The sequence below is a fragment of the Zonotrichia albicollis genome, chromosome Z (assembly GCF_047830755.1).
Source record: "Zonotrichia albicollis isolate bZonAlb1 chromosome Z, bZonAlb1.hap1, whole genome shotgun sequence".
NCBI classification, from domain to species: domain Eukaryota; kingdom Metazoa; phylum Chordata; class Aves; order Passeriformes; family Passerellidae; genus Zonotrichia; species Zonotrichia albicollis.
The window spans coordinates 3065086-3089886 of NC_133860.1; the positions used below are offsets into that span (position 1 = coordinate 3065086).

The window sequence follows — 24801 nt, forward strand, 5'->3', positions numbered from 1 at the left end:
AACATAACACTGCCATGATGTTACAGTATGCCAAATTCATATCTGTCTGTGAAAGGAATAATAGAAAAACATACCATTTTTGGAAATACTTAAAGCGCTTGTTTGAATACTACATTTATTGCACCAATCAATATCACCCATAATATTAGTTTTGAATATATTTCTTATTAATGTTTCTAATACCATTCCTGTTTAAATTATAATTTCATTATCATATACTATATATATACACAAATACCCATACACACACAATATTGTATCAGAGTTGCATAATTCAAACTACCCATATGTCTTTCATAAGCTAGATAGTGGCCTTGCAAAATAGGGGTAAGAAAGATGGGAAAGGAGAGAAATCAAAACTCTCATGTAAGCTGCATGAACACATTTCAGGCAGCTGTACTCATGCAGCCATGCTCATAAAATGCTGTGGAGTATTTTCTGCAAACAGGATGTGGATCTCCAAGTCCAGGCAACACCTAAGTACCAGCTAACAGCAGCCTCTAGCAACAGCCTTGACTGCTGAGGAAAACAATGCTTGGGATCACCTTGCAATAGGTTAGAGTGTTTTGTCAGTGAGTCAGAACTCCACTGACAGCTCCTCAGACTCAAATGCTAAAGGTCTACCTCTCTGTGGCAAGGGCTGTGCACTGGGTTGTCTGTGGTGACTGTCTACAGTCCATCAGATTCAGGGCTACAAATTTATTTTGCAATGACTTAGGAATACTGATACAAATGTTTTGTCATTGTTCACTGGAATTTTAGGAGAGAAGATTTTTTAAATTATTGTTTCAACAACCCAAAGAGTAAGTGAGTGTTCAGATTTCTTTGCAGTAGAAGTGGAAATACATATTTCCAGCAGATGAAACTACACTGTTGAGCTTCATATTTTAAATAAAGCACAGGCAGCATCAGTCAAAAACCCTCTGATATCTTTATTCCTGAATGTCATTGGGCAATAAAATCTTGCATTTCTGAAATGATTGATTTCAGTTCAAATTATCTAATACCATCCATTTGGTGTCGAGGTAACCTGCAAGTAATTCTGTCCTTGTTTACACAGTTTTTGTCACTCAGATGACCTGAGCAGAGAACACAGAGAATAGATACACAAGATCTGAACTTAGACTTTTTTTTTTTTTTTTTTTTTTTTGCCATCTGAGTGGTTTCTTTTCCTTCAGTTCTGGAACACTTTGAAAGAATTTTGAATTAATTTTGAAGTATCTGCTAGATGGGAAGTGCCATATTTGTGTCTGAGCTGCATGAAGGAAGAAAGCATTTTACTCTGTACAGCCTTGCTTCTGACAAACAACACCATAGCTCTGCTGAAAGAAATTTTTGGGTCTTCACATTAGGTGTCGTCATCTTATGAATTGTATCTTTTTGCTATGCAGTCTGTACAGGGTTTCAGGCTTCAGTGCCTCCACATAACAACTTAGAAGTACAGATTTGAAAGAAAATTTCTGCTGTCACATATTCAGCATCTTTCTATAAACTCACTGTTTGTTCGGGAGGAATTTTTATATAATTCACTAATTTTGATTTACATTATAATTCATACAAAGATGTAGTCAAGAAAAGTAATGGAACTAACTAAAAAGTGACCTTCCCTAACTTAGCTTTAAGGATAGCTTTTTAAACATGGAGCTACCTTCTGTTTAGATATCAGAAATTTTTCCAAACTTACAGTATAAGAAAAAGCAAAGCTTCTTCCCACCTTAAATCTGCCCCTGGATATTACAAAACTTTTGTTGGCAATACTCTTCAAATGAGCCCAGTTTGCTGTTTTACAGAGATAAAAGTAATCACCAGATTTGAGCCCTTGCTCATCTGACTGGCCTCAAGCTTTCTCGCGGGGACTGTGGAGCAGGGCATGTCACAAAGAGCATGTTTTTACAGGCCAGGAACAATGAGGAGACGCCAGGGCCAAGGCTGGACAGGTGCTGGAGGCAGCTCAGCATCACTCGTGCGAGGTGGTGCACAGTGCAGAATAACTGTTGTACCTGTCCACTCCTGCTTATAGAGACTATGACAGCCATTCAGGGATTCTTGAGTACAATAAAGAAATAAAAATTTACTTGGAAGTAAATTTTGTAGATACATCTAAGCCTTAAAGTTTTGTGGCCCAAGACAAGGCTAATTTCAAGTGCTAGAAGTTCTAATTTACTAGTCTAAAATTATATTATGGAATCCCACTGTGTACTTCGAGCAATACAATTAGAATATGCGTCATTTCTTAAGGTACTAAATTTAAGCTTTAAAGAAATATGCCAATATAGATGCTGGTGTGAAATCTCTCTTTTCTCTCCCCCTCAAGTTTTTCCTTACAAGAAGTTTATATTTGGCTAATATTGCATGTAACTTTCTTTCTCTCTCTTGCAATTTATGCAGGAGTTACATTTTACTGCTGCAATGGACTAATAATCAGAGAACATACTCTTTCTATTAAATATTATGTAACTTTTTTGTTAGTGACTCTGTGTCCACAAAGTGAGCTGATCTTAAATAGAGTAAGTTTCTATAGTAACTTTCTAGCTCATTTTCCCAGATATTCAAACTACATTTTTGAGCTTTTATGCCTGACCTTTGTTTTTGAGGCTGGTGGCTGCAGCATTTTAATGTTCTGTTATAATTTTTCTTTACTCAGCATGTCTTACCCTTCAACACTTCCTGATACTCCACATGTGGCTGAGCAAGAGAACGTTCAGCCCTTTTCTTCCCCTCATGCAATTTGACAATCTAATAATTAACTAATCTTAGTTTCTCTGATTAAAGGAGTACTACAGGGTTTCGTGTATGTGAAAGTATCACGACAGAAAGCATTTGTCAAGTAATCATTATCTAATTCCTCAGTGTTGACTAAGTAAAATATTTACTAACACATTTTCAGCTAGCTACCAAAACACATTGGGTTAATGGAAAAATCTTTAAAAGAGGTTCATATATGAAACCAAATCAAGAGTGTTAAGTGTTATACCATATGCAAAAGGCTTACTCCGAAATATATGTATACCAATCTATAGATCATTTAGTTAATGGGCCTTGTGAAAAGCCATAAATGATTCCAAACACAGAAAATAAAATAGAGAGACTGTTAAGTAATGAGAGTCCTTGGAACATCTCCTGCAGATCTCTCCTCAGATCCTTTGTGATGACTGTTGGCATTATGCAATGGTAGAAAAATTGGAGGTTACGAAGATGAAGGATCTGCTTCTAGCTGATTTAGACAGAAAGGTTAATACATCAGCAGTAATTAGTGCTTCCCTCATCTTGATCCTGCCAGTGTTACTAGTCACCCACATCCCCACATTCCATGTTCCAGCTTGTATGGGAGAGGAGAGGAATGGGATGGGTACACAAGAGTGCAAAGGCCTTATTAAATTGGGGAATGAATGTTGTGTATGGGGTGACATTTCTGTTTTCCCAACTCCCTGTCCCTCAGTGCACTGCTGGGGCTTTCAAACAATCCTATGTGATATTTGAAGAGAGGACAAAAGCTCTGCAAAAATCAAGCCTCGACAGCCATGGGCTAGATTTTGTAAACATGGACATTGCTTCTCTGCACAGTTAGAATTTATATGCAGCTTTTAAGGAAATGGTACCTATTATGAAAGCAAAATAAATATTTATTATGTGACAGTCTCCTTGATCGTACACTACAAACTAGACTTTTCAACAATGTGGGCTGTCTTTGGTTGTTTTTTTGGTACTAAAACAATAGATTCTTAATAATGAAATACTTTAGAAGGATGGAAATATTTACAGGAATTTGTGTTTTGCATATTCAGTTACATCCCTTGGTGCTTATCTTTTGTATTAGTTGTTTTCCTTTAGAGAACTAAAAAAATCAAAGAGTTAAAGAATTGGTTTTTTGAGACAGGAAGAGCAATAGCAGGCTACTGCATGGCAGAACTACATATCTTTCCTGTTAAATATTTACAAAGTAAGATCCAGTGTGATTTATTCAAGAAAGATATGTAGTGGAATATGTTTAAGTTTTTTCCATTAGAAAAAAAGGATAGCATGGAATTTAAAAGAACTAATTTAGACGAGTACCTACTTTAGGAAAAGAAATTAAACAGTGGTTCTAAAAAAATAAAATTATTTCCCTTGCCATGATATCAAGAAAAATAAAAGAACAGTAACCAAGAATCTCCAGAGTTAAGAGGTCCTTTCTGATCAATTCAAACCTGAATGTTTCAGAGGGCAAAGTTTCTGTCAACACTTTTCCAAAGTTCTAGCAGATATCAGTGTGCAACGATACAATATTATGGTATAAAACCAGCAGCCTTTTAAAGCTGGAAACACAAGTCTGGATTTAGAAGTTCTTTTTTATTTGTATATTTCTAACTCTATATGGAAAGAACTTTCTGTTTCCAGAAGTTTATGGTAATATTACATAGTCAGATCCATAGACTATATCTTGTTTTTAGCTACTCTTTTACCTGAAAAACAAATTCAAAACCAGATTCATTTTCTTAAATGTAAACATCTGACCAGAATTACTTTTATTTTAGTTTTGTTTTCACATATCCTTTCCATTTAACCTTATCCGGTATAATTATTTGAATCTGATTATAACACAATGCAATATGCTAACATTTTAATTTGCTGTTTTAATACACTCTTTTGGAAAATAATATAGTAGAAACACTTCCTTCTTTGTTCCATTTATACTTTCTGGTACACTTACCACTGATGAAAATTTGTTTCAGGAAAAAAAACAACACCCACACCAAGTAGAATGTGGAACACTTCTATCATGCATGTACATATAGGTGTTTTAAATTAGGTTAAAAGGATCACTGAATATCACTTTCTAATATGTGTAAAATCAGAATTTATCAAGAATAAACATTTTAAGCACTGATTTACAGTGTCTTCCATAGTTCATATAAGGTTAAAGTGAGCACATCCTACTGTCTGAAGTGAATGTATAAGAAAGATTAGGAAAAGTAAGTGCTACTAACCTTGGTGTACTTAATTTTCAGGTCTTTCAATGGCTCTGGCAGCGCTGGCATAACTGGAGCAGGATTGCCATCTGAGCCTTGTTTCTTCATGATTGCAGTTGAGAAGTTTGAGGATGTTCCTGAAACACAGGTGAAATAAGGTATAAAGGGAATACAGTGATTTTTGCCCTGACTGAGCTCTTGGCTTTATTTGTGCTTTTTATCTGAACCAGCCATGGTATATTTGCATACAGGAATATGATTGGATGAAAGAATTCATCGCAAAGAGAAAATGACACTACTTATTTTTATGACCAGAAGCAACAGCCTTTTCAGTGTGCTGAGACCTCAATGAAGCACATGCTGCTGAAACAATCTGCCCAGGCAGACACCACGAATTCCTGAGAACAGAGCTTAAGACCTCCTCATCTTACCTGTAAAATTACTTTCTCTCAGCAGGCAGGTATCCAGATTCTAAGGAACTCCTTCACGTACTTGAAGGCAGGTCTGAAGGTAAAGACAGACTTGCTATCTCTGAAAACAAACCAAGCCCTTCTTACTAGAAGGTTTATGAGAATAATTACCAGAGCTAGAAAGCATTTATTAAAAACAAGCTACCTTAAGTTACATTTTAATATGTACATTAATTACAAATGTACAAAACATTTGTAATTAATTACAAATGTACAAAACATTAATTACATTACTTCTAATGTACATTAGAAGTACATTAGAAGTAATGTAATTAATGTTTGTTTTGTAGATCACAGAGATAAGAAAAGACTAGGGTGATAGAAAATCTTTCATGTGTTTTTCAAAAATGTGAAGGTGGAAAAAATAATCAATCCAGGAAAAAATTCTCCCTGAGCTGAACTGAACAAAAACTTGTTGATTTTTTCTTCGAGGCAACACCAAAAATTTAAGGACAAAGTTTTTCATAGAGTGCCCTTGGGAATATCTGAGTCCAAAACAAATTGTTCAATAAACTAGGCTTTTCTACCCTGGATGGAACCCACTTTTCTGTTCTGATTATTCAAAGAAAAATATATATCTTGCACAGGCAAATCATTTTATAAGGTACAAGAAACTCCTTTTTTCATCAAGTCCTGCCTTTTCTGATTAGTGGTCTCACAGAACCTGTTTTTACAAGCTAGGCTTCTGATTAATGCACAATGGATTAATGCACATAGAAATAGAATTAAATTATATTATTGTTTTCATCAACAGAGAGTTGGAGAATTCACAGCTCACAGTTATTTCATGTAGTTCATTTTTTGAGCAGCATTTTAAGATTTTAACATTTTGGGTTACAGTTCTTGCTTGCCTTAGAGAATGTCTTTGAGTCTCATGTCTCATGCAGAAAAAAGAGTGTCTAAATAGGGTTTGTTTATTTTTATTTGGAATATGACTTTTCAATCCTATTCTTTTGTAGAATTTTTTTTCCAGACTTACACACTAAAATCTACTCTATCAGTCTTCTAGCCACTAACTTCTCTATTAACCACAAAGAGTTTGTCTCTAGTTAATACTTCTGCTAATTGCTCAGATTTGCCCAACTGGCGATGCAAAACAGAGATCAGTGGATTTCTCTGGTTTCGGGTAAAGCAAAGGTGTCTCCCACAGATGAGAGTGTTTTTAATGCATTTTCATTTAGGTACTATTTTATTCCAAATTAAAAAAAGAAAATGTTTAAACTAGAAGTTAACTATTATAACTCCTTATGAAAATGATAATATATATCTTCTTTCCATATCTATAAAGGACAGCCTGGAATCTCTCTAGAGAGGTTTTAAAGATGCTGGATGAAAAGTTTCAATTTTTCCCTAGAAAAGGCAAGTAATCACTGCTTTGTTTTCCACAACATGTATTCATTTAAGACATACTTTAACCCTAAGACACACTCTAACCCTAATCCTAACCCTAACCCTAACCCTTTTCTCTTTTTTTCCCCTTTTTCACCCTTGGATTTAATGAATCACCTTCACTTTCCTGTTTATTTTCAGTCTAGGAATGCTTTTAGCCTAGTGCAGAAAGTATTTTATTTTCCTCATGTACCATCCTCCAGTTTATTCTAGCTTTCTGCTATTTTCCTTCTAGGACTCTTACCCCATCCTGAGTCACAATTCTTCCACATTTCACCTAAATAATGATATGCAATTCAAGATTTATAACTATTTATAGAACTGTACTACTATTTCAAGTAGTGATTTATACAACAATTGGATAATACAGCTATTGAAGCTTACATAGTTTTGTTGTTAATGTTTTCTTGGAAATGTTATATTCTACCTAATTCTTTCCTTTCTTTGGTCAATAATTTGCTTGTTACTTGTTATGTTTTCACTGCCAAAGGAAGGATCCCTAGAGACTCCACACCCTGGCAAAGTATGTGATGTATTCTCTGATTTTGTGATGGCGCCTTCTATATTCCAAAGCATAATATTTAATCCAGTTAAAAACTACTTACTTCCCTGTTTAATACAGCCTGTTCAGAGAGGAACAAGAGTAGAGGTCCACCGTGCAAGCTGTGATTAAGCTGTGATATGCCTTGGTGATTGACATTGGCTGTGGTAAAATGTGACACCAATGGCTGCATGAACTTTAGGTCTGACATGAGTCACTCTGCGTCGGTAAGTTAAGTAAAAGTTTTATGCTAGAAAAAAGCTGTAAATAGTTTTTCTATGTGTCTCTTGTCAAAGACTGGACAAAAAAAATTAATAACAAAACACAGCATACCAAATTACAAGTTCTCCTAATATGAGACCATACAATGGGACATCAACAATGTTGTAACATTTTCCCTGAGTTCATTGTAGTCTAGGTGTGCAAACTATTGGGCCTATATTGAAGCCATATTCATTATGTAAGATTGTATTTAATAACCAGAACTGCATAGATGAAGACAGAGCTTCTAGCTGGGTTAGCTGGAAATCCAACTAATGAAACCAGTGTGTCACAAGAACAAGCCAGAGGTGACCTGTGACTGGATTCTTGTCCCTAAACACAATGCTAGGTCCATCTGTAATGCCCTGGCCTTTCCTACGTGCCCTGAGATATCGGTCCAGGAGCAAGTTTTGATTTTACTTGGCATTTTTATGTCAGTGTATGCTGAACTAATACTGTTTGAAAGCCATGATTTTCTAACATTTCATAGAGAAGTATTTACCTTATTTTGTAGAAGAAGATTATTCTGGGAATTTCGTTTACCCAGAAATTACTTTGATTTTTCTTAAGGCCATGGCCATAAACTCTTGAAATTTTACACCCCATAAGTAGGCAGAATCTTGTATATTTTCTAATCAGTCTTTGTTTTCCCTTTTTTCTCCTTTTCCTCTATTCTTTTTTTTTTTTTTTAATGACTGCCATGTTGTCTTCCAAGTTCCCACAGTTCAGGTGCCTCCATTCTCCAGCAATAGCAGACAATTGACTAAATCTTTGCATAAAGCTGAAATTGTAATCAGAGCAGTAAGAAAATCTGGTCCATAGGTTTCTATAGGAAAAAAACCCTTGTCCTTCATATATTTGATCATTAAAGAAATCTAATTCTTATTTTGTTCTAGATGCATAGATCAGTTAAAATTGTATGTATTTATCTTTAACCACCTCTGAGTCAGAGGACATTAGAGTGCAAGGACTTTATTGTGAGTAAACAGAGATACATGTTCTCTGTCTTTGGGTTTTGTCGCTTACAACTCTGGAAACTTTTCAAACTAAATATCTCTCTCATCCAATGACCAATCAGAATTATAACCTGAATTACACAACGCCTTTTAAAAGGGAACATAAAAATCTAAGTAACCTCTACAAAGTTGCTGTACTTTAAAACACTGGAGATAAATAATCTTCCATGGTGACTTATACAGTACTGTCCAAAGTTCTCTGGGCTAGGGGTTGCACAGGATGTGCTGCTGAGCTCAGTAATTGTATTGCATCATCTGTGCTGAATTCAGACTGTCTTGAATGCTGAAGTACATGCCTAGGCTTTATAAAACCTCACAGTTTAAAAAAAAAGAAAAATATCTTTTGAGACAGTATCACTGTTATTAAAAATCTTGATTACCTGAAACATTTCTTCCAAATTCAGGATATACGGGGAGTTCAGAAAGGGAATTTATTCAGGGATTTGAACAGATCCCTCATTGATACTGACATAAATTGAGCATTAAGTTAGAAGTGGAAGATTTAGGGATCAAAAGCACCAATATGTGTTTTGAAAGTGGAAGTCTCTGAGATTTGCCAAATCACTGGATTCTTGTTCTGAAATAATCTATGCTCTGGCAATCTTCCTTATGGCATTGCATTAATGGCAGTAGAACAGAAACAGTGGCCGCTGTTTAGTGTGATGGGGAAAGGCAGACACATCAGAAATGAGGCAGAACTGGTGTGATTTCATGCTTTTTTTGCCCATCCAAATCAAGAGTCCAAATCTTGGTAGAATGTGCAAGTCCTCCTAGCTCTAATTGCAAAGTACTGAAGTAAAAATGACAAGATTTTCAACGCTATGGAGCAAATTCCTTTGCTTTTTTGCAGGACACTGACTATCCTGCATTTCTGAAAATCCAAGTGTTCCTTTAATGTAATTACCAGTATCTCTGAGCAAAATTAACATTTCTTCAGTTTCTCAGTAATTATAAAATTTCTGTAATATTTATACTCATGGAATGAGACAGTAGACACATGGATAACTATCTATTTGAGTTTGAAATCTGTTAATGAAAAATCTTTCCCTTTGCAACATGGGCAATAACAGTGTACAAAGATATGTCTTGGAATATATTTCTCCAATCTCTAAATTCTTGTGGTAAGTGACAGGATTTAAGGAAATAACATGAAGCTGAGCCAGGGGAATTTTAGGTTGGGTAGCAGAAAAAGGTTTATCACCCAGAGGATGATTAGGCACTGGAACAGGATTCCCGGGGAAGTGTTCTTAGCACCAAGTCTTCCTGAGTTCAAGAACCATTTGGAACACATTCTTAGGTTCATGGTGTTGCTCTTGGGGTGTTTTGTGCAGAGCCAGGAGCTGAATTCAATGATCATTGATTCCAGCCCCATGGAATCTCTTCTGTGCTTCTGTGACTTCCATCTCACAATGACATTTCAACAGTACAAGAATAAATTGTGACAGTGGGTGGGTTTAGGCTGCTGCATTTCATCTTGAAAGTTGGGGGGAAGGGATTCCGTCCAGAGAGACTTGAACCATCCAGAGAGGCTTGAGAGGTGGGCCTGTGAGAGCCTCATAAACAGCAGTCCTGCATCTGAGTTAGGGCAAACCGAAAGACAAAAACTGTTTTGGCAAAGAATAGATTGGGAGCAGCCCTAAGGAGAAGGATTTGGGGGTGTTGGTGGGTGAGAATATCAGCAATATTTTGACAATTTGCACTGGCAACCCAGAAGGTTAACTGCATCCTGAGCTGCACAAATAGAAATGAGGCCATCAGGTCAAGGGAGGTATTTCTCTCCTCTACTCTGCACTAATGACACCTCATCTGCATTGCGGCATCCAGCTCCGGTGTTCCCAGCATAAGAAGGATGTGGACCTGTTGGAACAAGTCCATGGAGATGCTCAGAGGGCTGGAGCACCCCTGCAGAGAAACATGCTGAGAGGGTTGGGCTGTTCAGTTTGAGAAAAAAGGCTCAGGGGAGATTTCACGGCAGCCATTGGTAAAGGCAGCCTGGCACAAGGAAGCTGGAGACATGAAGTTTCATGAGGATGTGTAGTGACAAGAGGTTCATGGCTCTAACTGAAAAAGGGCAGGTTTTTAAAGAAAAAATTCTTTACTGTGAGGGTGGTGAGGTGCTGCCATGGATTGCACACAGAAGCTGTGGATGCCCCATTTCTGGAAGTGTTCACGGCCAGGCTGGATGAGGCTCTGAGAAACCTGGTCTAGGGGGAAGTGTCCCTGCCCATGCCACGGGGGTTGGAATCAGATGATACTTGATGTCCCTTCCAATCCAAATCATTCTATCATTCTGTTACGTCAAATACATTTTTAGAATTATTTCTCTTTCTGCTAGTTGGATATCTGCTCATTGTAGTCTGCATTTTTTGGTAGCATTACTCATAATGTATATTGATTTTTGGAAACAGATGTTTTATTTTTGTATACAGTGAAATTTACACACAAAATAATGACTAAGACGTGATCATAAAAACATAAAACTAAAATAAAAGGAACTGTATATATTATGGGACACAGAGAGCGAGTAGTGATGCAAGAATTGTTACACCATTTACAAAAACATTTATCTGTAGAACCCATTTCAGTTACAGGAAGTAATAGTCTTCATAATATAAATTAAAATATTATCTATTCCAGCATTTCTTAAAAGTTGCAGGAATATTTGGTAGAACATAGTATATTTCACTTCCTTAAAGTGAAATGCCTTGCAACTGGTTTTTTTTTGGTTTTTATTTACAGTTTATGATAAAAAAACTCATACAAAAGTAAAAGGTACTTTTACTTTTCTATGAGTTTCTGTGGAGAAGGCAATCAAGCAGAATTAAATGAAAAGAACTGAGTATAGTCTGATGCAACAAAAGTGTATCAATTTCTAGAGAAAGAAGAAAATTCTCACAAAACTGGCATAAGACCTATAGAAAACCATAACCAGCTTGTAAAGGTTTGCCTTTTCATTCACCCTAAAATATGGTATATAAGCAACACTACTTTACTCATATCAAAAGAATTTTCCATACTCACCTAATTCTTACTTATTCAATCCTGAGACCTTTTGCCATTAAAGTCATAGAAAGAGTCAATTAATAGGTTATCATATGACAAAAGTATGTTTCTTTCAATCAGGCTAAATGAGTTTTCACGTCAACAGGACAATTTTAATTTATACATGTCAATTTGTTTTCTAACTTCATGTCCTTTCTGCAATACTGGATGGAATATCTAGTGTAAGAAAATGAGAACTCTAAACAGAACAGTATTATCAGAACAATGCATTAGTTAATAAATGAGCACAGTTTTATTGTAGACTATAAGTCCAGTCTTGGCAGCATAGAATGACTTCTATTTAGAATATCTTTTTGTGAACCAGAGCACATTTATTCCTGTTTTTCCTATTAAAAATTAAACTATTTTTTTTAAACTTTTTTTGGTACACAGTTCAAATGAGGGAGCAAGTAATAAGTGATGCAATAATTTGAAGGTTTCTCAAACAATTGATTACAAATAAAGAGAAGGATTTTACGCCACGGGTCACAATAAAAGCTCTTATCGGTGAACTTCATGAATAATTTGATGCAAATCAGTTGAAAAAAACTGGTCAGGGTTAGATCAGAATCAGACCCAACACTAGTTATTAACCTACATTGTTAGGAACAATTACTGCCAAGTAATTTTCAGCATTTCCTCCATGAACCTTTGTTTCAAAGCCAAGTTTTAGACAGCTTCAACTGATTTTACATAATTGCTATGTGTGCTTTTTAAGCCTCTGTATAGTAATTGTGTTCTTCAGCTATGAAAGACTCACAAGTGAAAACAACCCTCTTTCCTTCTAATTTTAATGTTCTGAAGAGAATCTAAAAGAAGCAGCTGTACAGCTAAAATTAAAAATAGTCAGAGGTGTATTTAATATCCACCTCCTTCTTTGATATTTAGAAACAATTTTCTGAATGAATATTCCCTTATTTCTTTACATCAGTTTTTATTATATTCACGTTACTATCTTAAATTAATTATCAGCATCATCATTACTACAGTACTTTTGAAAGACTCATTTTTGTGTGTTTTGGTATAGGATGTATTAGGGTTTGAGCTCTCTGCAGTGAAAAAAATCCAAATATTTTTACTCAAGATGAGTTCCTTTTTCCGTACATCATGGTAGTTAACTGCTAGAATAGAATTTGAAACTTGCAATTAATAGAAGGCAACAAGAGAATGTCTGCTGAAATTGCAACTGAACTGATGTAAAACTAATAAGAAGTCCATGATTATTCATTTTGGTCATCCTGTCCTACCACTCCCCACTCTAACTTGCTATTTATCATTTATACGGGTATTTCCAGGAAGTTCCTACAGAGCTGGCTAGAAACCATGCATCAGATAAATAATCTTGAGGTAAAAATTCTGCTTTATAACACTCAAAATGTAATTGGAACTGCTAAGAAGGAACCATATTTGCAGTACAAAGCGACTTATTAGGAATAAAAAGCTTGGCACAGTGACTAATCACGCAGCATTTCCAAATTGACTGTGACACTCAAGTATTTTCCTTGTATTGTAATGTCAGTGGAGGATTTTGATGGATTTCCAACTCCTCTGTTTCCCAACTTTTTAGTTTAACTTAAACAAACAAACAAATATTATGAAGCAACACCAGCCTTTGTTTGCAAATTTCAGGGACGTTTCTGTGGATGCCATCAGAGATTGCTGCTTCTAGTGAAAAGTGAACTTTAACCTGGTTGTAAATCTGTGCATCTCTGGTCTGGGGAGCTAAGGATTCAAAATCCAATACAGAATAAAACTTTTGCAGCACATTATGAAGAGTCTCTGTTTTCCAGATGATCGAGTCTAGTCTCCTTTTAAGAGAATTAGCAAGATTTTTATTATCTCCTGTTCTGTAGTTAAAGCCTTAATTTCTAGTTTAGATGTAGTGAGTTGGCTACGTTACCTTGTAATTTGTTATTCCCATTTCTTTCTACTTTGCCATGATTACAGAATCACAGAATCAGCTATTTTGCAAGAGGTTTTTGGGGTGGTCACGCCCGACCTGTGACCCAGCACCACCTTGTCAACTAGACCACAGTTAAACACCCCCAGGGACAGAGATGCCACCACCTCCCTGGGCAGACCATTTCAATGCCCAATTGTCCTTCCTCTGAAGAACTTCCTAATGTCCAAATGCTTATAATCATATTCTCACGTGTTTGTTGGTAGAAATATTGTAGAATATTGTGTGTATGCTACTCATTAGCATCACTGGTGAATGAGAATTAACAGCTAAAGCAGTTGACTAGGATTGTTGAAGAGATGATGTGATCAGTCCAGCATCCACTGAATCCTGTCAAGAGCTTTCCTATTGTCTTGCAATTCTTCTGAAGGAGCAGTTTTAAGTCCTGGTAATCATCTAATTAGATAATTGTTTTTAAAAAGGAATATGAGTTGTGAGAAATTTGAAGCGTACTAGTAGTTTCTATAAGATGCCTTGAATGCATTTCAGGATAGAAAATAGGTGATAACAATGTACTACAGGAAATCAGGTTAAAACATACTTTTGGAACCAATCTTTTAGCTTTTCTACAGAAATGTGTTAGCCAGCAGAATTACAAATGCAAATGCAGCAACAGTAAATCTTGGAAGGAACCAAACTTATCATGAACCCATACCTCTGTATGTTGTGTGTGACATTATCCACTTTTCATCTGAAATTAGAAATACGTTTTGTGGATGTGCCCCCTGTGTGTGTATTTGTTTTTTACTGCAGATAGATAGAACAAGATTCACTTTTTGGGACTGATTCAATGAATACATTTCACTTCTCTTCTAAGAAGAAAATTAGAAAAAGAAGGGAAATTCCTTCTCAAAGGAGTAAGAATGCTTGAAATGGGAACATTTGTTGTCCAATAATATGCTTCAGTATTTAAATAACTTCTTGTAATTCTAAGGAATAAAAATGCTTGCAAATATTTTGTGATTGTTACAGAATTTATAAGAAAACAAGAGTAATATTTGGGTTTTTTTTGGTCCAAGAATTGTGGCATGTTTTATGCTTCTCTTTCCATAAACACATGAAACCCTACAGTCTCAGAATGCTTTTCCAGTTTGAAAAGGAAGAGGTTAATGCTCTGATCATCCATGGATGCAGCCTTGAGAATGGCTGATTGAGAATGTAAGTAAACTTCTTTTTCAGATGATTTTTTGTAATGCCACCTGCTGCCAGAGTGTCCCTAGAAAAAACTCAGGTTCAGACCTTTAAAGTAAATCTCTAAGGGGTTCAATATATATTTTAAAAATTAAGTTAAAATTATTTCTATTTTAATTTAACTGTACAAATTACAAGGCAGTGGAAAAATTTAAAACCTCCTTGTTTCTTTTCATTTGTGTAAGAAAAACTATGAGAAGTGTGAACATCAAGGTTTCTTATTCCTGAGATAAATAATTATGTCGATAAAATTTTAGTGCATTTTTCAATATGTTGCTGAAGCCTGCCAAATACATATTCTCTGGCATATTGCTTTGGTAATGAGAATTCTAGGGTTTATGCACAATCATTATACTAAGTACTGAAAAAGTTCTTTGAATTATGCATTTCCTGGATGATAGTTGTATTCTGGGGTTATAATGATAGCAATAAACTGAAATTTACTTGGATGATCAGAACATCATGCTGGGAGAAAGCAGAGGCAAAAATAAATCAAGGCCAGGAGACAGTGGTCAAAAACAGTTACTATATATTCCTTACAAGTTTTTAATGAAAAACAAGCAGCATATAGCTGAAGTTATAAATCTGGCTTGAAAAATTAAACTATTGCTTGCCTTTCTTTTTTTCTTATCTTGCCAGACTCCACTGACACAGAAGTTTTGCAGACACTGGAAGACAGTATTTAATCTTTCATAACCAATATAAATTCATTATTGTTTTGCTCTGGATTAACTTGTTTGTTACTCCTTTTTCCTTGCCAAGAAAGGTTTAAAATTTCATCTCAAAACTAAGTAAAATTCTGATGTTTTCTAGAAACGTCCCCTGAAATTTTGTATTAATTTGGCATAAGCAAGTAGGAAAACTTTTACTTAAACAGAAGGCAAAAACAAGTGAGATTGCAGGGAGAAGCAGCAGAGGAAAAAGAGATTGCCAAACTACATACAAGCTAAAGCTTAGAACACTAATCAAAAAGAAGTTTTGATGCAACAAAGATTTAGCTACTGTGGGCTCACATACTAATTAGAATAAGAGAGAATTGGATATATTGATCTACTTAAACAACCTGAGTTAATGTAATCAAACTTATTAGGAAAGATCTCAGTAAGAAACTTATGTTCTGTAGTTTGCACTCTGAATATTTTCCCATTCCAGATAATGATGGCTAAATCCATATTTTGCCACCTTAGAGTGCACAAGCACACAATTTACGTTTCCTTGCAGTGGATAAACATCCACACCTCTGTGATGTGCCTTTTGAAGAGAAATGTCCCCAAAGCAATTGTCCAAGTTTTCAGCTGCTGGAAGCTGGAGCTCGAGCTGCAGTTCCCCTTTTCCGGGCAGAAACCAGTTTTTTTTTCCTGGGCAGAACAACTTTTCTTCCACTGTGCTCTAGTCAATTAATCACAGTAGTTGGGGGCATAGAAGGGCACTCAGTCTCTCTTCTAACACTGAAACTTCTCACTTTTTTATTCACCATTCCTTGATAAACCTGCTTTCCCTGTGTCTTGTTTTAAATTACTGCAGTACACTAAAAGTGTAAGTGGTTAAGCTGACAATTACACACTAGGTACACTAGAATATGTTCTAATTTGTTTTTCTCTTGCAGGTAACTGCAGTACCAGTTTGGAGTCTACTGTCTATGAATCCTAACACCTTCTTGTCTGTTTTTCACAAGATTAACTTTCTGTTTTTATTCTTTCATCACTAGCAACTCTTTCAGCAAAATCCACATAGCTGATTTATTGTGAGAAATCAAATTAAAAAAAAAAAATTAAATACGTACTTGCAATAATTAGGTAGTACCAGTGTAACAGCTGTCTAATATTTTCCAAGATTGCAAGTTCTTAGAAACTCAAACTTCTCTATACACTTCCTTTCAAAGTGCCCTTCATTGCCAAGGACACTTAATGATGGAAAATAATAGTGTCATATCTCTGTGAAAAGAGAAGAAAATTTCTACTCGGTAGTTTTTCTGAAAACACTACTCAGGAGTGTTCTGAGAAAAACTACAGAATAGCTGTTCACTGAGGAGAAATTACATGAGATTCAAGTGCTGTAATTTGCAATGAAAAGCAAGAAAAATTTCAAAATTAGAGCATGTTTATCTAGCTAGAAAAGTCATGTAAGTTCACATAAAGTCAAAGAGTGCTGTTAAATTGTCACAGGATGGAAGTAAATTTATTGATACTTTTAAGTACTCACAGTTCAGGAATGTTCAGTGCTCAAGGAATTGCATTTCAGTTCACCTAATACAATCACAACTATTTAATCATAGACAGCAGGTTTTGGATGGAAAGACAATCAGTTTAAAATGTTCTGAAAGACAAAGTGGAAAAGTTGCTTTGACAATATTTTTCTCATAATTTATTTTCCCATTTCTTCTCTTTGTGATAGCATGTAAAGCAAACTAAAATGAACATTTTATTCCATTGAACTTAAAAAAGTCTTATAAAGTCTTGTCTTGTTTTAGTTTAGCTATAGTTTTACAATAAAGCATTTGAAAACAAGACAACATCAAATACACTTACTGTTTTTTATGAGGATAGAGAAATAGCTATCTTGCCATGCTACCTCTCTGACAACTGTAAGTGTGCATAAGAGTAAAGTTTCAATAAGGCATTTCAAATCCATCCCCTTTTTCCCTATCTAATCCCTAATTCCATCATGAACTGAGATACAGAATTAGTTAAATATACACTGAGAACAAATTCTGAAGGCTATGTGCTTTTGTACAATATTTCATTGTTCAGTTTATACAAATACCACAAAGAAAATTTCTTAAAATTAGTCATGGCAATTTGTTTTTAAAAAAGTTTTAAAATTTCAAACACACAAAAATGTCATAACTTCATAAATGCATCAAAAAAAATGTTCTCTGATTTCTTTTTTTTATTTTTTTTATTTTTATTTTTTCCCAGACCTGACCACAAAATAAGAAAAGCTGCTTCCTTTGATCTAAAAGGATATTACTTCTGAGGGATCTAAATTTTATTTACTACTAATTTTGCTTTAATTTTGGAATAGATAATAATACTAATGGAAGTTTAAAAATACAATCAATTAAATTCATTGGCTCAAATTAAGGCTCAAGCAATACACTAGCAACTAAGAAAAGATACTAACCTGAGTATCATATAAAGGCATTTTGTCAAGTAGGTTTGTGCTTGTAGCTTTAAAGCCAATATGGAGAATCGAGAATGAATATTAATGATAGAAAGTACTTTGCTTGGTGGTGAACATTTGCTGTCTGTGTAATGCCAGGCAGCGGTTTAAAAAGGAAGTGTTTGTAAAAAGGGATGGTCAGGGTTCAAAAACTAAAAGGATATTTGGGTAGTTAATCCCATTACAGTAAGAATATGCCTGCTTTAGCCTAACAATTTCATTTATCTATTTCCATGATTAAAATATAAAAGCATTCAGATATTTTTGGATAAAGGATGAAAAATATTTTTGTCTAGTTTTTTATGCCCCTATATGGAGATGCAAACATTTCTGTATAGAGTAAGCTGTATTTATGATCACAAAATCTTTTTCCAGCATTCCTATTAACAGATTAAGGCTTATTAATCTTAAAAATTTCCTACTGCACCTTTGGCTTTTGAGGAAATTAGCAATCCAATTAATATTCCGCATGTACCTGTACACAAGATTATTCCGGCTCATCATAGTTAGCATTTTTCTATATAACCTAAATATCCTTCAAATTCTTTGAGTTCACAAATTCTATTGCTGCAGCTCAAACATTATAGGCTTCTATTTTTCTGGATTTCTTTTTTGTTCAGCTAACAATACCTGCTTTTATGTACTTTTTACTAATTATATAAGGAATGAATTTTAAAATAATACTTAGTCTGAGTTTTAATTCTGAGGTGTATTTAAACACTATATCAAATCCAAAAAGGTTATTGTTCCAAGTGTCAAAATACCGCTGTATCCTACAAATATATGTATCTGTGTGAATCTACCTCTATATGTCTCAAGAGTAAGTCTAAATCAACTGCAATGCAAGCACAAGCATTAGAAGCACAAGATAAGCTATCATCATGCCAAACTGATTTAGAGCAGTTTTTAGTATCAAAGTTGTTGATCCAGTAGGAGCAGTGTCTCTTAAAGGATAATTTATAAAACAATTGGCTTTATGTTTTTGTGTGGTTAGACAACCACATGTATGAGTCACTATGTGCTACTAATACCTACAGGACACGGACATTTCTGCATCACCTCTGCATTTTAGAAGTTATTTTTTGCTTGGTTCTGCAGCTGTTTATTGCCTTACCCTGCATTCTGAAGCTTTCACAAAGTGTCATACTGAGCGTGGCTCAAGCTGAGCTTGCTGTTGAAGCCGTGTCTGAGCTGGACTTCAGGGGCAGCAGTGAATTGAGAGCACTGGGACTGCAGATTCTGCTTTGTGTTATGTAACAGTCTTCCAGTCATTCCTCTCAGTTTGTGACAGATGCCCGCCCTGGTTTATCACATACTAAAATGCAAACTTACACCACAGCACTATCTTTCTCCTACTCTTGCCATACCAGTTTATATGCTGATGGAAGACAGTGGTTTTATGCATTGTAGAGAAAATCGTGATGTTTTAGGTATGGAACAATTTCAGGGGCTAGCTTAGTGGTTTGACATGAGAAAAGCTACAAGATATGATAGAAACCGTAGTTCTAATCTGAGCATGTGAAGGGATCTTTACTCTTGAAGAATCTTTACTCTTGAAGAAATACTAGTATGTTTACTATATGTATGATAAAGTGGAAATTATTTCCTCCCTTCCTAAAAGTTTTTACTTTCTGGACACCTTTTTGATAGATTTTAGATTAACTTAGTTTTACTAATCTCCCCTTATATTTTTCTTTCTGACTAATAAATGGATTTATATGAGTTCATACAAGTTTTATGGCTTCTGTGTAGCACTGGAAGCGATATAGTTTCAGATGTCAATACTTCATAAAGTTATTAATGTAATCACTACATAAAATTAATAATGTCATCTAGTATAGAGATTTTTAAAGTCCTGAATTTCCATTAAAGTACATGTTAATACATTTTTCTTATGCATTGTAATCTAAAATGCACAGACAAAGATTGCATAAATTAAATAGTCTTAATTGCCTGTATTGAAATGGAGGTGTGAAAATAAATTATTTTAATTCCATGGGTAAAAAAAAGAACAATTTTTCATCTGTGGTGTAAAGTAGACCCACAACAATCACTACTTTTTTTTGCATTACTGTAGAAAGAAAAGATCAAATGGAGGAACAGTATAAAGGCCAAATATATCTCCTTGCTAGAGTTAATGAAGTTTGCATGAAACTGTACCAATAGCTAGGATAATAAATAAACAAACAGTATATTAATAATAAATTGTAAAGAAGTCCTAAATTTCTTGCAGCTTCTGGCATCTAAACTTGGAACTTGCATCACCGTGTGGAGATGTTTGGTCTTTTGCTATCTGTATCCAGCCAGAAACTTCTTGCCCCCCTACCTCCCAGTAAAACCTCCAAGGATGTCTTTTTGAAGGATATTATCTTCTCCAGTGTTGTAGCACTCTGGTATGTTCTGATAATCAAGCTTATACTTTGTCATTCATTAAGCATTCTTTTGTGTCTCATTAGTCTGATGTCTTCTCTGTCATAAAGAGATGTTTCTGGCAGAAAGGAAATTATTTTTTCTGAACACAGATAAAGATATTTTGATGGCAGTACTTACAATGTCTCTGTTTCTTTTTTTCCAATAGATTTTTCATTCTATACCCTGGATATCAGATTTCAAAAAAGATCATTGAAAGCTGTGTAACTTTAAAGCTTTATTGCATTAGCATTGCTAATTAATGAGTAAATTATTAACACAAATTACTGCCACACAACTTCATATGCATGCAGGCACATATGTACCAAATCAGAAATTTAATCTAACAATTATTATAAATGTGGCTGTCTATAGTTCATGAATCTCACACAGCAATCTTTGAAGATTAAAACTTTACATAATTATGCATTTAAATATACATATATAAACAGCCTCATAAACACTCAAAAGCACTCACATTTATGTTTAATGCAGGCATAAATTTTTGTAGTAGTTGCACAGCTATACCTGTCTTTCCTAAGCATGCATTTCATCCAAAGAGCACCGTATGTAGTCAGTCAAAAAATGTAAGGCCTTACCTTCAGAATCAGGGCTTGATTTCTTAGACGTGTTATAATTCACTTCCACAGCACACTCTGCCCTAAAGTCGGTGATCAGCACTACAGGAAAAATACCAGGCATGACTTTTATATATACACAATTCACTAATAAAAACAAGTGAATACTTAGATTCTTGTTTCAATTCGACATTTATCAAATGATATTACTGTTAGAAAGAGATCCTTCAAGCAAACAATCTGCATTGAATTGGGAGTGATCTTGATGATACGCTTCGGAGAAAAAAAGGACCTTATTGTACAACACAGCAGATGAAAATACCCACAGCCATTGCACGTACCACTCATTCTGTTAACCATGTAATATAAATTGTCATTTTGACATGCAGACTATTTCTCTTTCTCTATCACCTCCATGTCAGTCCAATTCACTCATTCTTGCCAATGATGAAATGAAAAAAAAAAAAAAGAAAAAAAAGAAGAGGAAACAGGGAAAGATTGTTGTCCCAGATCTGCAATTGCGGAACATTTTAAAGCCAGTTAGGTTAACCATTGGGAAGATGTTAGTCTAGATAAGAGAATCCCCACTGGTTTTCTGTCTCCTTTAGACAATGAAATCACGTAGTTGTGTCTGTGCCTCTGTTTTGGATTGTTCTGTTTTAACACATAACAGATTGAGGGCTGCCTACTATTCCTAATTAACTCAAACTAATGAGAAAGTGGGTGGAGGGAGTGCCAAAAAAAGAAAAGAGACCATGTGTTGGAAGAGATTGAATTACAACTTAAAAGGGATGGAGAAAGGAAAAGAAAAAGGAAGAAGGTGGAGGAGATGCAAATACCATTAAGGCTGAAAAGTAGGGGAGAAGAATCGCCTGAGAACAGATTTGCCTTTTATTTCTAACAAGAGGCAAAGATGTCCTGCAAAAACACCAAAGAAACATAAGCAATACAGTATTGCGCTAATGTTAGATTATTGCTTCTTTTTAGAAACTACTTCAGCACCCGCTGCTGACCTGGTTCTTTTCTCTCTCTCTCTCCTATTACCAGTGAGTTAGTTGTTTGGCTTGATAGCACAGCCCCTAATTAAACCAGTTTCAAGACAAAGTAAGTAAAACTAAATTTTCAGATGTGCACATACTGTGTGGAATGTCACGTTTAGAAGGGTACCTTTTTTTGCCCCAGGCCCAGAAGAAGACTCTGGCCAAAGGTCTCATGTTTCTGTACCTGAGGTCTCCTTTCTCCGGGAGCCAAGGTGAGGATGGGAGTGTGTTTGCCGCGGCTGCAACTGAGGCTGTGGGACTGCCTGGAGTGAGACCTCACCTCTTCCATGGATATCCCTGCTCCGTTGACTCAGGCTGGGCAGGAGAGAAGAGGGGTGGAAGGCAATGGGAGAGAAGAGGTAGAAGGGGAGACCAGATCATGGCAAGAAGGAGGGCAGGCTTGTGGGGGAGTCACTGGGGATCAGGTTAAAAGAAAGAACTGCCATGAAGAAAATAGGTTGTCAGACCAAGGGAGTGGAAGACACAGAATAAGTCAACTTTTCACATTAAAAATATTAGGGAAAAACTGGGAAAGCAGTGAGAGAGGCTGAAAGCAATGTGGAGCTGAGTGAGGAGGAGTTTAAGCATGCAGTGAGCTGTGGGGACAGGAAAGGGGGAAAGGAGAGGGAGAGGCGAGGGCTGGGGATGTAGCCTTGCCCCCACCACTCAGCCCAGAACCAGAAGGTCTTGCTGGGCCTGCATGCACTGCACACACATCTGCACAGGCACGTGTGCAGTGCTTGCTTCTTTACCGTGGCCCAGACTGGGGTTAATAACAGCACTGAATGGTTTAGCAAAAGCCGTGGGGATGTGGCAGGTAAGCAGGACAAAAATAGCCAGCTCGTTTTGGCCGGCCGTGGTTATGTGCATGTAAGGAGGCCCGGCTGTTGCCAGGCTCTGTGCAGATGAAATGAAGCAATGGCTGCAGCAGGGCAAAGGACACGCCGCCGAGTCCTGACAGGCTGAGGTGTGACCTGACAAATCCTAACCACCCTGGACATCCTCGGGACACGAGGGGAGCGACGGCGTGAGCACAGCGCCGGGACACAGCCCGGCTGGGCTTAGGGAAAAGGAGCTGGGTGGGGAGGGTGGGAAAGGGGACCTTACAGCACCTTCTTTTACACTGAACACAAATGCAAATTTAATTACAAATGCAGCCAATGGAGGACAGAACTTTGCACCACGGTTTTCTTAAGAAATTTTTCCCCAAGGAAAATTTTGGCACACTTTTTTCACATAGGGAAAAATTATTTTAAAAATTTCAACATCTTCATGTCATTAGCAACAGAGGTTTTTTTGACTTGCATTTTTGGGTTTTTTTTGTTTGAGGTTTTTTTTTTCAGTTTGCATTTCTTTTCCCTTGGAGCAGGATAGGTCGTGGATAAGAGAGCTACAAAAAATAGTTTTGAAATATATTCTGCAACACAGGCAAAGGATATAAGAGCCTGATATCTGTGCCCCAGATATATGAGCACCTGCGTCTTTGTAATCACTAATTGACTTTGGACATCCACAGTATTTAACATACTGCATTGGTGAACAAGTATGGCCACAATAATCATAAGAAAATATATCATAACTAGTGAAGCTGTGGGAATATTATTTTTTCAGATATGTGTATATTTCCAGGTTCACATGGGCCACAGAATTTACTTACCTACAAATACATCCCACTTGAAAACTTTTGGGAGGAGCTGGTGCAGTATGCTGAGAGATGTTCTATTTTAACCTGCACCTAACACTAGCTGTTCAACAAAGCAAAGGAAAAAAGAGATTATGAATTCTAGTTTTAAAATCAAAAGTAATGGAAGAAAAATTCTGGTTACCTTTAAACAGCTCCCACCATGGGAACTACAGACATACTGCTAGTAGGCCTAAAAGCTAGCCAACAGAGATGTGAAGGAAGAATACATGTGTAGGTATAGAACAATTGTGTTTTGCATTCTCTGCTATTGTAATTTGCTAAAAAAAAAAAAAAACAAAAGAAGAAAATAATGAGAGAACAGATTAACTCAGAGCCTGGTGCTAGCAATGCTAAGATGATTCTTTTGGGTCCCTTCCACTCAGAATATTCTGTGAATGAATATTGAAGAGACAAAACCCCCATATATAATGCAGTTTATTTCTCTTAGTAATGCAAAGCCAATAGATTGTACTTTTGTTTTGAGTAAGAGAGATTTGACCCAAAGAGAGAGGAGAGGTCCCAGTTGACAGGAAGCTAGCTAACTTTGTCCTAACTTTCAAAAACAGCAAAAAGAATGACCCTGGAAGCTACATGTCTTTTAGTCACAAACAATGCCCAATAAATTTATGGAGGTTACTCTGGAAGGTATTGAAAAACGACTAAAGAAAAACACAGTCATTGGTCACAGTCAGCACAGCTTCATATGAGAGAAGTCCTGCTGATCAAATCTGTGATCCTTTTATGACAAGGTAACCCACACAGCTGATCAAAGGAAGTCAGTGGATGCACTCTTTTTGGATTTCAGAAAAGCTTTCACTAGTATCTTTCCCAGTATCCTTTTGGAGAAAATGTGCAGCACAGAGCTGAATGTACACATCATGGCATGGGTAAGCAACTGGTTCGCAGGTGAGGCACAAAGGGTGATAGTGAATGGGGTGATATCAGACTGGTGACCTGTCACCTGTGGGGTTCCACAGGGCTCCATTCTTGGCCCTGCGCTCTTCAACATCTCCATAAATGACTTGAACTCAGGAGTAGAAATGATACTGAGCAAGTTTACAGATCATACAAAATTGGGATGAGGTGTTGATTCCCTCAAAGGCAAGGAG

At 36.0% G+C, this 24801-nt stretch overlaps 1 protein-coding gene and 1 long non-coding RNA gene across 2 annotated transcripts in view; both read right to left on the reverse strand.

Moving 5' to 3' along the window:
• Positions 1-5150, reverse strand: part of ALDH1A1 (aldehyde dehydrogenase 1 family member A1) — a 29757-nt gene extending 24607 nt beyond the window's left edge. The window contains exon 1 of the mRNA XM_005489630.4: positions 4968-5150. Coding sequence (XP_005489687.1) covers positions 4968-5057 — 90 coding nt within the window. The 5' untranslated portion in view covers positions 5058-5150. The remainder of the gene's footprint in view (positions 1-4967) is intronic.
• Positions 5151-20152: 15002 nt separating this feature from the next.
• LOC141727074 (uncharacterized) lies at positions 20153-21625 on the reverse strand. Its single transcript, XR_012578098.1, has 3 exons — positions 21310-21625; positions 20990-21070; positions 20153-20469 (listed from the first exon to the last, which is right to left on the reverse strand). It is a non-coding gene; the product is annotated as an uncharacterized LOC141727074 (long non-coding RNA).
• Between the last annotated feature and the right edge of the window lie 3176 nt (positions 21626-24801).